The 13,767-nt window shown below is 30.6% G+C and overlaps 1 protein-coding gene across 1 annotated transcript; it reads right to left on the bottom strand.

Annotated features, from left to right (window-relative positions):
• Nucleotides 1-3,130: 3,130 nt before the first annotated feature.
• Nucleotides 3,131-5,545, bottom strand: LOC113771700 (geraniol synthase, chloroplastic-like). Its single transcript, XM_027316269.1, has 4 exons — nucleotides 5,448-5,545; nucleotides 4,369-4,507; nucleotides 3,842-4,093; nucleotides 3,131-3,421 (listed from the first exon to the last, which is right to left on the bottom strand). The coding sequence occupies exons 1-4, from the start codon at nucleotides 5,543-5,545 to the stop codon at nucleotides 3,131-3,133; spliced, it is 780 nt and encodes a 259-aa protein (XP_027172070.1).
• Between the last annotated feature and the right edge of the window lie 8,222 nt (nucleotides 5,546-13,767).

Consider the following 13,767-nt stretch of genomic DNA (forward strand, 5'->3'; position numbering starts at 1 on the left):
ATATTACTATACATATTATAAAACAAAATTGAAATAAATATATTTATATAAATATATAAATATAAATATATTTATAAATATATATAAATATTTTTAAACAAAATATTTATATTGATATATAAATATATAATATTTATTTCCATTGATATAATATATATAATATATATATTAATATGCATATTAATATTACTATAATTCATATATATAACATAATATACATAATTGAAATATACATATTAATATACATATTATAAAATAAAATTGAAATAAAATATAAATATAAATATATTTATAAATATATATAAATATATTTTAAACAAAATATTAATATTTATTTCAGTTGATATAATATATATAATATACATATTAATCTACATAATTAAAATATACATATACATATTAATATAATTAATATATATAATATAATATTACATAATTGAAATATACATATTATAAAACAAAATTGAAATAAAAAATATTATATATATAAATAAATAAATATTAATATATATATAATATAAAACAAAATTGAAATTGAAAAATCTTATTTCTATTTCCAATTTCAAAAACTCCATTACTGAATTCAAACCAAATTCGCTCTATTTGAAATCAAAAATTTCGAATTTTTCTTATATTTGGAGTTGTTTTTGATATATTGTTCGGATATGGTATTTTTGAAGTTGTTTTTATTTGTGTATTACTGTAGCATTGTAGATAAAAAAATTATTTTTTAAAAAATGCTGAATCCAAACAGAGCCATAGTATCTTGAGAAATGACACCTGGTCAAGTTGAGATCAGGACTCCTATCGTTTTGGTAGCTTTTTGAGAGCCGGCCACGGAAGAAGTCAGGGGAAATTGGGAGTCTTTCTTTTACGCCCTTTTGTTAGCCGAATAGGAAGTGCAGATTACATAGGAATTTTGTGAGCAGAAGTAGCCGTCAATTTTGACTTCTCTTTGGCTTTGGACAATTTTGTCCTTTAGTGGCTAGGAGTCCACATATGTTGGACACTAGGGTAGAAAAACGGGGAGTCATCTTTTGACTTGGGGAGTTTTTTTTCCATTGTTCTTATTCTATCGTTTTCTCATCTCAATTTCGGAGATAATGTCCGTAACTGATTCTACAACTTTGTGCGGGCTTTTTTCATCGTGAATGAACTAAATTCCTTTGTCTAGTCAAGGAACTACGGAGGTTTTGATTCATCTAAAAATTATAAGATCGAATTAATTTTACTCATTTCTTTTATTTATTGGTATTTGCACATTCCATGGATTTAGTGCTTATGGTTGTTAAATTAATTGATTATCTTTGATCCGAATAGTGAATTGGTCTAATAATCTATTGTCAATTGGGGTATTAAATCAGTAATTGTTTAATTACCTTGAAATAGTGACAACTGGCATGATTGGGTTTGTGTCAGGGAAATACGCAGGCTAATCTAAAATAACCCTGGTAATGCGTTAGGCTCTTCTAATACGTAAGGCAATTGGGGAATTAAATCTTACGGGCGTACCTAGAATTATTTCTCAATTAGAGCAGTGATTAACGAGCGTACTTTAATCACGGACACAGTAAGTAGGGGTTAACTGTCATCGCTTGTTTGGCAGTTATAACCTATTTATTAGTAAATAATTGGAATTACCTTTGCATCGATGATCAATTAGGTGAACCATTACTGAAATTATTTCTTGGCTAGACCTTTAGTTATTATTAATCTGATTGTAGTAAATTGTCATTTAATTTTTAGTTAGCTATTTATTTTTAGTTGAACTGCTTTAATTGTCATCTTTTATACAAAAACACCCCGTCTTACTTTGGATTTCAAAAGAGACAAATACCCCCAGTCCATGAGGAGACGACCTTACTTGCCCTTTATACAAATCAATAATTCTTTGTAAATAAGCAATCCCATTCTCGTATATCTGATTAAGCAAACTTTTCGGGAATAGGGTGAATCAAGTAACCCATTGTACACCTAGAGTCGCTGTTTCAGTACTTAGAATTGGGTTCTGATTAGTTTGGAAAAATGTTTTAGTATTACCTAATATAACACTTTCATGATATGATTTAAGTGAATAATAAAGTGATTAAAAAAATGTATTTGCAGAATAACGGGAAAAAGTTCTAAATAACCATATCTAAATCTATTTATCTCTTAGGCTACGTGTACATGTCGCATTACTTACATTGTTGATGGAAATTCATATCTTATCAATGGTTTTTTTTTTTTTGTCGTCATAATTTTTTTGTTTTACGGAGAATGACATGTATGGCATTTACGGTTGCAAATGAATCAAACTGATTCATTTATGAGTTGACTCGGTCAAAGCTTAGCTTGAACTCGAGTCGAAATTGAACCGACCAACTCGAGCTATCGAACTCGAGTCAAGCATAAAGAAACTCAACTCATTAGTTCGCGAGTTGGTTCGAATATACATACACACACATACACATATATTTAATTTAATAGTAAAATTATATATATATCCTAATATTTTTATTATATATTAAGAAAAAATGACTATTTTATTCATTTTTAAAAAATAAAATAATTAATTTTTTTTAGTTTCTTAACTTCGAGTAGGTTCGATAGGTTCAAATTTGAGATCAATTTTGAATTTGGTAAAATTAAGTCGAGACTCGAGTCAATTAGACTAAAATTCAACTCGACTCAACTCATTTGCAAGCCTAATGGCATCCATATTTTCTTAAAGTTTTCACAATGAAATTTGCTTCTCTCCATTATAATTTTTTATCCTTCTAAATAACAAGGAATGTTTAAACTTAATTTTTTTTTTACATATTTCTTTAAGTGATCAGTTGAAACATGAAAGGATATGGTCAGTGACTTTCTTTACCTGCTGTAATGTCACCAATAGAGTTCCAGAGATAAATTATGAGCTTGATACAGTATTACATCTCTAGACCGACTAAAACACAATAAAGGGCCCCATCAACCATATTTGAATTTTATTTTGAAAATCGAAGAGTTTAATCCGTGAAACATCTAAAAGTTACTCAAAAAGACGGGCTAAAACAATGGATTCTTTTTTATCATCATGAAAATCATAGAATATACATACAATAAGCCCATAGCTATTAATACTTATTTATGTATAATTTTACATTGATCAATTAATTATAGGGGTGAAAAACAGAGACTCCACATAATTATCTACGCTGGAAAAGTAGCTTTCTTCTTCATGCTGATACACAACTTGAGAAGATCTGGCCATGTTGAATGCAGCTTTGATAATTGCAAGAGGCATTGCATCTCGAGACACTAATTCCCAGTTGAGGTCCTTCCACAGATTATCTATGAGTTGCAAGATTCTTTTTCTGCCTTCTTCATCACATGTTATGTTGTTCTCCCTCATGAATAGTTGTATGCTTGATGCAAGGTCGCCCCTTTCTTGCTCCTCCTAAAATTGTGTTACCGAAAAAGAAACATTATCTACAAATTAGTTCAATTGCTTCCAACTTGGCTTGGAAAAACTGTAAATTTTACAATCAAGTTGGACTTGGTCTTTAAGTGATGAAGTTGCATAAAGTTAAAACCTTGGAAATTATCCCTTCCAAGAAAATTACCTGAGCATCGCAAATTGCAGAGAATAATATGTGGGACAATTTAAGGACTAGTTTGACACAATGGTAGAATTTTTAGATCAAATCAAAGATTCCACTTGTTACAAGGCTTAAAATTAACCTTAAAATGTTATTCGACGGTCCGTTATAGGTATCTAAGGCCTTTTTTTTCCCATTTTTTTCTTTGTTTTCTTGGACCGCAATATTGATTTTGGACAAAAATTTGTAAAGCTTCTGAAAATATTGTAACAACATACCTTTGCGGTCCCTAAATCATCCCAAAGTCGAAGAATTCTGCCCGAGCAGGAAAAGAGCTTAGGGTAGGGTTTCATCAACAATTTTACATTTTCCTCTGTGACCCCTTGTCCTATGAGGAAGAATAGATGCACCATGGCCATGTAGGCTCCTGCTGTTGTAACACCATTTTCTACATATTCTTCCATGTTTGGTACTTGACCATTGTTATACCAGCTTGCTTCCAGCATAAAGCCTTCGATCATGTCTATCCACTGTCATCACGAAAGTGACAAACAGAACATTAGGCTTAACAATAATAAGATGGCAGCCAATATTTGCTTTCTAAATCAAGTTGGAAAATTAATGAGGCATATTTGTCCAAAAAAATTACTATAAGATAATGTCATATTTGTCCGAAAAATTGTTGATTTGGATGGACCAGCTTTGAGGAGCCAATTCAAGAGCCAGCTATTGAGACAACGAAACACCAATTATAGTTTACCTTTATGAAAGAAGGAAAAGAAAAGCTTGAAAAAGATTGTATTACCGTTGCTTTTAGATATGGGAGGACACTCCAACCATTTTCTTTGAGGATCTTGTAGCAAATTTCGTTAGTAGTATTGTACAGTGCCATGTAACATATTCTCATGTATTCAGGTAGCCCTTCCATTGCCTCAAGATCCCATCTGCAAATTGCATTTATCAACATGTTAAAAGGAGGATGCGGTGCACTATATAATAGGAGGATGCGGTGCACTATATAATAAACAATTAGAGCGCATGCCTCACGGGGGAAACATAAATTATTGAATTCTACAATATAAACAATTATTGAATTATAATTTCCAATGTGTCCTCTTGTGGTTCTTCTGTTGTTGTTGTTGTCGTCGTTGTCATTGTTGTTGTTGTTTATAATTTCAGTTTATTTCTTTTAAATTTTGGATAATATCCCTCTGTTACTCTAGAATGAAAGAACTCTGGTGAAAAAGATAGAAAGGCAAATGGGAAATCTCATATCTCGTAGCAGAGAATATTGTGTTAGACTTCAGTTGACTGTTTAATTAAGGTTACTACCTATACTGTACATATACGAAATACGAATGCTACTACCTATACTGTACATATTCAAGGAAGATGAATACCCTTTGCAGAGATCAATTTGACAGGCAATAATTTAGATAGTTTAATATATATTTTGATTGTATGCTACACTAATACTAGTGTTAGGTTTCAGTAATCTTTTAGGTTTCAGTAATCAACATTGTTACTTGACAAACATCGTTATTCAAGTTACATAAACAAACATTTTCGTCATTTTGTTCAATTCATATTGAACAAACATGGAGGAATTAAGCCAATACATTGTTATCACTTTATTTAATTTAGATAAACAAAGATGCATGGAGAAATTCTTTTTGAAATCTAAATTCTGATATTCACACAGGGGAAACAATTATCACCTTGTCTATATTTACTTGAACAGTGTGAGTATTCTTCAGCATGTTTGCAAAAGTCTATTCCTACTTTTATACGACGGGGGTAAGGAAAAGCCTAATTCGACATGTATTAGAATTGAAAGGGAAGATAGAACGCACTTCCATATCAATGTACTATCATATTTTCTACCTTTTAACATGGATTCGAACATGTGGCTTCGTTTCTAGGAGAGTTCTAAGATGGTTTCCCTGGATAGTGATTGACTCCAAATTATTTGGTACTGCCATTGATTGATACTGTCTAAGATGCTTTTAACAGGATTATATTTTCTAGTCATTGATTGATACCAAATAAATTTGGTGCTGCCAGTGATTGATAACTGGACATTGGCTCAGGTCCACCACAAAACTGATCTAATTAAGATAATTTTCAAGTTGCTGTGTGCTAAACTTCCGTTGGTCTGTCCAACCTTAAAATTTGTCGGAGTTTTTTCACCACAAAAGACCTAATCTAGATGGCAAATGAAGCTTCACTGAGGACCACCCCTTACCTTTTCAGCCAACAAAAACAAAAACAAAAACGAACATGTACCAAATGAAAACACTAGTTTTCGTATCAGGATCTTCATGGCTTTTTATGATGCTGTATCTCCTAGAGATCTAGAAAGAAAAAAAGGAAACAAATTGATGGAGAGAGAATTGTCCTTGTGTGAATACCTTTCAATAGTTTATAGTATGCAGCAATTGCACAAGAGATAGGCACTCCAAAAAGGCCAATTAAGACATCCTTGTTTAGTGATTGATTCTAAGATGGTTGGGTTCGACTTTTACTAATTCCTTCGATATTGAAAATATCAGAAAGAAAACAAACCTTTAAATCCAATTACCAATTACAACAACCAAAGTTACTAAAGAACCACTAATTCTCTGTTTAATCTTTTTTATTTATTAAATTCCATTTTGTAATCTGAGTAATACACGCGAACTATAAGTGTTATTAAACTCTGATTTGCACCATCACATAATATTAATAGGCGTTTTTTAACCTAGATTTTTTGGTCACCATGCTCCTGTCAATTTGGTGTGAAAACATAGGCTCCATTTGGATTACCTGTTTTGGGAGGTGCTTTTTAAAAACTTTACTGTAGCTGTGTATATGAAAAACTTTTAATGTAGATGGTTTTTGGATTGTTTTTAGAGGTATTTTTAAAATATATTTTTGAGTATTTTTATAATTTACAATTTTTTTGTAATTTTTTTTAAATATATACTGGCTCTGTTTCTATCTATTAATATTTATTTATTTATATATAATATTTTTTATTTCAATTTTGCTTTATAATGTGTATATTAATATATATTATAAATATAATTTATAAATATAATATGTATACATATTATATATAATATATATTTATAAATATAATTATACATATTATATTTATAAATTATATATAAGTTATATATGTATTAATATATATTAATATAATATTATAAAACAAAATTGAAATATATATATTTATATAAACATATATAAATAAATATACTTATATATTTGTATAAATATATACATAAAAATATTTTAAACAAAATATTTATATTTATATATAAATATATATATTTATTTCAATTGATATAATATATATAATATAGATAATTGAACTATACATATTAATATTAATATAATATATATATAATATAATATACATAATTGAAATATACATATTAATATATATTAATATATATTAATATACATATTATAAAACAAAATTGAAATAAATATATTTATATATTTATATATTTATATAAATATATAAAAATATATAGAAATAAATATATTTATACAAATATAAATATATGTATAAATATATATATAAATATATTTTAAACAAAATATTAATATTTATATATAAATATATATATTTATTTCAATTTATATAATATATATAATATACATATTAATATACATAATTGAAATATACATATTAATATTAATATAATTTATATAGATAATATATTATACATAATTGAAATATACATATTAATATATATTAATATACATATTATAAAACAAAATTGAAATAAATATATTTATATAAATATATAAATATATAAATATATTTATATTTATAAATATATATAAATATTTTTTAAACAAAAATTATATTGATATATAAATATATAATATTTATTTCCGTTGATATAATATATATAATATACATATTAATATGCATATTAATATTACTATAATTCATATATATAACATAATATACATAATTGAAATATACATATTAATATATATTAATATACATATTATAAAATAAAATTGAAATAAAATATAAATATAAATATATTTATAAATATATATAAATATATTTTAAACAAAATATTAATATTTATTTCAGTTGATATAATATATATAATATACATATTAATCTACATAATTAAAATATACATATACATATTAATATAATTTATATATATAATATAATATTACATAATTGAAATATACAAATTGAAATATACATATTATAAAACAAAATTGAAATAAAAAATATCAGAGCCAGAAGGGGAAGTGGGGAGATGGCTATCTTTCTTTACTTATTATGATGTTGGTAGTGTAGATCTACAAGTTTATATCTTCCTGATGAAATTTATTAATTTCGTGATTACCATCTTTCTTATTTATGCTACTGATAGTGTAGATCTACAAGTTTAGATCTTATTAGATGAGACTGGTTAACTTCGTGATTACCATCTAATGTATTCAAGTTTATTATAATTTTGATAGTTCTGATTTCATGACTTTGGATCTGATTTAATGGCATGGATCCAGTAAGTGCCAACGTCCGGTCCAGGTAAGACCATGGGATTTGGCTCTATAGGGGCGTTGAGGTTCTTGGGATGTACTCCAAGACGGGGAAGTGTCACAAGATCAGATCCAGGGAAAATGGGTTTTTACTATCAATCTTATGATTTTGTTTGGAAATATGGTCGTCATGTATAGTTAATCTTTCTCAAAAGATTTAGATCTATTCTCGTAGGTTTATTTTTACTATCTTTAATATGATGGAAATATGGTCGTCATGCATAGTTAATTCTTCTCAAAAGGTTAATCTTTTCTTGTAGGTTTCACACTATCCTTTATAATTTGATTAAGAAAAATAGTTTATCCTCCATGGATCCCGAAGGATTCTGTGCCAAAGGGAAGAGGATTATAAAGTTTATTCATTTATTTAAGCTTATTTTTAATTTTACTTGTCTTTTTACATGGCTTCCTTTTTTAGAACAAATTCTGCATCTTCTAGTTCTTCTTCAAACAACAAACTAAAAGAAGAAATTCATATACAAGATGTCAATCAAGACATAGACAATTGGGAAATTCCAAAATATACTCAAACTGATATATACGAAAGAGATAGAAAATGGATGTTTTCCACCTCGGATTATACAATCAAAACAGTAGAACAAACTATAGCTTTAGATGCTGATCATGAGGAAATCAAACTATTATCCAAAAGAACAATAGAAAAACATAAAGAAAAATACAATTACATTCATTTTGGATTAGTACAAATTGCAGCTAAACCTTTGACTAGAGAAGGACTAGATACATCCCTACTCCTTTGTCTTAGAAATAGCAGATTCTTAGAATTCAATGATTCCCTCCTAGGTATGGCAGAAACTAGCCTTTGTGGAGGACTAGTATACTTTGATTGTTTTCCAAACTTTACAGTTTCTTTAAAAGACAAAAATATTCTAGATACTTTAACTTTAAACATAAAAACTGCCAATTATAGAGTCAAAACTGGGACTCTTCCTGTGGCTATCATTTATAGAATTCAATACAAAGTTATGAATTCAGCATTCAGGACAGGAGCCTTAAAGACATTGCAAAAAGGAGAAACAGTCCTATTCCAAACAGATTTGGCCAGATCTAGGATTACAGTCCCAAGATCTATTACTTGGAACCAGATCTCATTACCAGAAAGCTGGGTTCTTCCCGAGGTAGCTCCAGCAGATCCAATACAAAATACATCAGTTTCAAGCATCCAACAATTTACTTCTGGAGCTGTTCAAATCAAATTCAACATATCCATGAGTTTCAGGGCATCATCTTCATCAACAACTGGTATAGATATGCCTAGATACTCAACAGGAAGAAGGTCAGTTTCAGACAGACCGCTGACCCCTTCCATTTCAACCAGACTTCAAGATCTAGATCTTTCTTCTAAAATCCCACAAGCAAGGTATGCAGCCAGCAGACCTACTCCTTCAGAGGCCCAAGATGAATCCTCTGATGATGCGGAGCAAGAAGGAATTCCTAGATCTCCTACATATTCTTCAATAACAGAGAATCGTCCTCAACTTGATGAGTTAAGGGTGATTTCTTTGGACAAACAAAATATCAGAACAGAATTTTATGCTGACAACAATTATTCAAAAAGAATGTGGTTCTTTGACAAATACAAGGGACAGAATCGACAAAAGATACAAGAAGAATTCTATTGGTTTCTAAGAAGAACAAAACAACATATTCAGTTCTTCGATTGGTTTGAAGTATATTCACAAAGAAAAGGGATTGATTATCCTTTTTCGCAAACAACAAATGTGGTAACAAGGTGGCAAACAGCTGAAGGAGAAATCCAAGCACAACTTCCACCATCCAAGTCAATTACCTTCACATACAAGTCAACGGAAATAAATGCCAAGCCATTCAAGCTTAAAAATATCCAGGATGAAGGAGCAATTAATAGCAAGGACATCCAAGGAATTTATGAGCAAAACAACTACACCAACAAGTATCTCCAAGCACTTGGAGAATATCTTTTAACCCAACCTATTCTTAAAAATCCTTCTACAACCACTTCTTCATCAAACCCAATTTTCAAGCCTCATGAAATATCAACCAAATTTCAGAAAGAGCTTCAAAACAAACCCTTAACCCAATTAGAAAAACGGATAGCCAAAATAGAACAATCCTTCTCTACCCCACCATCCAAACAAGGGTCAAATAACCAAGGTTCTGCAAGTGTTAGTCAAACAGCTTGCACTATTATCAAAGGAGAACCTCAAGAACCCTTGACTTTAAACAAATTACATCAACCTTCTTCTTCACAAAATCAAATTTCCAATTGGAAAAATCCACAAAAACTATACTATTCCAGAGCCACTTATCCAGATATCCTTCTTGAAGAAAAACCCAACATCCTGCAAAATTCATATAATGCCAACAACATATATGAATGGAGTATAGATGGGATTTCTGAATACAACATTCTCACAATCCTTCAACAAATGACGATGGTGGCAACAGCCTATAGGACATCACATGGCTGCACTGACCAATTAGCTGCTCATATCCTAATAACAGGATTTACTGGGCAACTAAAAGGTTGGTGGGATGAACACCTCACTACAGAAGACAAAGACAACATTCTCAATGCCGTCAAGGTGGATACTAATGGTGAACCAATTCTTCGAGATGGAGACACTATCTCAGATGCGGTAGCAACCTTAATATTCACTATTGTAAAGACGTTCGTAGGTGATCCAGGGATATTCAGGGAAAAATCATCGGAGTTGCTAAACAATCTCAAATGCAAAAGTCTTTCAGACTTTCGATGGTATAAGGATACATTCTTAACCAGGATATATTCCAGGACAGATGGCAACAAGGCCTATTGGAAGGAAAAATTCCTTGATGGTCTTCCAAAATCTTTACGAGACCTTGTTCGAGAAGAACTAAGGACTCAATACAATGAAACTGTACCATGGGAAGAAATAACTTATGGACAGTTAACCAGTCAGATTCAACAAGTTGCACTCAAAGTGTGCAGACAAGACAAGATGCTCAGACAACCAGCAAAGGATCGAGCCCAAAGGAGAAAAGATCTTGGATCCTTTTGTGAACAGTTTGGGTTACCCAGTTGCTACAAAAAACCTCACAAACGGCCCAAACCCACAAAACATTTTGAAAAACCACCTATATACAAAAAGAAATATCAGCCCAAACAACCTTTACCCATAAAGTCTCCACCCATCCAGTCTCCTCAAATAACAAACTCCTCTCAAATGCCACAAACCCGGACATATAACCCGTTACTGTAAACTTAACCAAAGGATCAGTACCTTAGGGCTAGAAGACCAAGTTAAAACCCAAATATCAAATCTTCTAATCGAATCAGAAACTGATGATTCTGAAAGAGAAGAAGATTATCTCAATCAGTTAGAAGATGATATTTCAACATCTTCTTCCTCTCATACCACCGGCGACAAAGAAGAAGGAGGTCCTACTGGAGGTCCTACCATCAATATTTTGACAAAAGATCAAAACCTTCTTCTTGACATCATTGAAGATACTTCTGAAATAGAGAAAAGACAACTCTATTTAGACAAATTCAAAGAATCCTTGAACCAAGCCACAAATTCTTCAAATCCCTTAGCCAGAGACCCTAGAATTCTTAAAACCTATAATTTCACAGACATTCTTGATAGGTTTCCTTCCAAATCTATTAAACCTTTGACCCTACAATACCTCCAAACAGAAATTGATCTGCTCAAAGAGGAGATTAGATCAATTAAAGCCAAACAAGACCTTAACAACCTTGTTCTTCAAAACCTAACACCAATTGAGGAACCTATCAATCAAGAGGATTCTGAATTCCTAGAACAACTTTCTAAAAAACCCAAGGAAGACAAGGATTATTTGGTCCAGATTCGATTGCTAATTAATAATAATTATGTGATCGAAACTGAAGCCCTATTTGATACGGGGGCAGACCAAAATTGTATTCTTGAAAGCCTTATCCCACCTCAATTCTTTGAACAAAACAACGAAATTCTCAGAGGAGCTAATGGATCCAAACTTGAAATTAACTTCAAGTTAACAAATGTTCAAATCCAATTCTCCTCCTTATCTATTCCAAATACATTTCTTCTAGCCGAAAAACTATCCACTAATGTTATTCTTGGAACACCTTTTATTCAAAAACTTGTTCCTTATCTTACTACAAACGAGGGCATAATACCCCAACTTCTTGATTCAAATGCCCTCCTGCCTTTTTCTAAAAAACTAACAAATTCTGTTTTGCAGGAAGAATGACAAATTCAGCAACAGTCGACGAATGGATACCTCAACATCTTGCCAATAATTCTATTGCAAAAGAATATTATTCTCACAAACATCAATGCAGGGAAGATAGGATCAGATTCTTCAATGTTGTATTTTACAACTTTGAAACTGGACAAAGAATTCCTCCCTATCTTCGGTATCAACATAACAACATTGTTGCAAAACCAACAAACTACACAGTTCACAGTTTGAAGGATCAAAGCTTCATAAGGCGAAGAAAAATTCAGAGGCTAATTCTTCACAAACATTGGATCAAGCATCAAGGGGGAACACAAGCACCTGAGATTGACAAAATGATTCAAGAGACAAAACAAGAGCTATCCGCAATTATCTTCTAAAAACAAAATATTCAAGCTAGCTCAATCGGAAAAGCTGGCTCAATCGGAACAAAATTCAGAAAAAATCATTTTTACTGTAACACCGGAAGCACTGTAGCAATCCGGCAAGTTACTATGCAAACACGGCAACAAAAGACAAACATTGCACTGTAGCGGTACTGTAGCAAATTACTGTAGCGGGTACTGTAGCATTACGGAAATTTTGCTATAAATACCCCTCAAACCCAACACATTCCACACACCATTCTTACACCAATTCTTCAAAACTACTTCTCTCTCTAGCTTGAAGAATCCTCCTCCCTCTCTCTACAAACAAGTTCCTAGTTTTTATATTTTAGTTTTTAGGATCAAACAAAGGAGCTTGTCCAAGCTTCATATCCTTGTAAGTTTTTCTTTTATATTCTTGTATTCTAATTCAATCAAATGGTTGGTTGAGCCACCTACATTCATATTCATTTACTTATTTTTATTTGTTTTGATTATATTAACCATACATGGCTGGTTATACCGCCTGATCTAACACTCTAATTTATTCTTACATTTTATTTACATTTTGTTTATACATGGCTGGTTCAACCGCCTATACTAACTAGTGGCAGTCCGGCTGCGACCCACTTCCTAACTTTTATGCTTTCCTCCTCTGTTATTTACTTGTTCCTGGTTTAAGGGGCTAACCCCTCGTCCCGTCTGGTATAATAAATAAATATTAATATATATATATATATATAATATAAAACGAAATTGAAATTGAAAAATCTTATTTCTATTTTCAATTTCAAAAACTCCATTACTGAATTCAAACCAAATTCGCTTTATTTGAAATAAAAATTTTTGAATTTTTCGTTTATTTGGAGTTGTTTTTGATATATTATTCGGATATGGTGTTTTTGGAGTTATTTTTATTTGTGTATTACTGTAGCATTGTAGATAAAAAAATTATTTTTCAAAAAATGCTAATCCAAACAGAGCCATAGTATCTTGAGAAATGACACCTGGTCAAGTTGAGATCAGGACTCCTATCGTTTTGGTAGCTTTTT

Source organism: Coffea eugenioides, chromosome 5 (genome assembly GCF_003713205.1).
Source record: "Coffea eugenioides isolate CCC68of chromosome 5, Ceug_1.0, whole genome shotgun sequence".
NCBI classification, from domain to species: domain Eukaryota; kingdom Viridiplantae; phylum Streptophyta; class Magnoliopsida; order Gentianales; family Rubiaceae; genus Coffea; species Coffea eugenioides.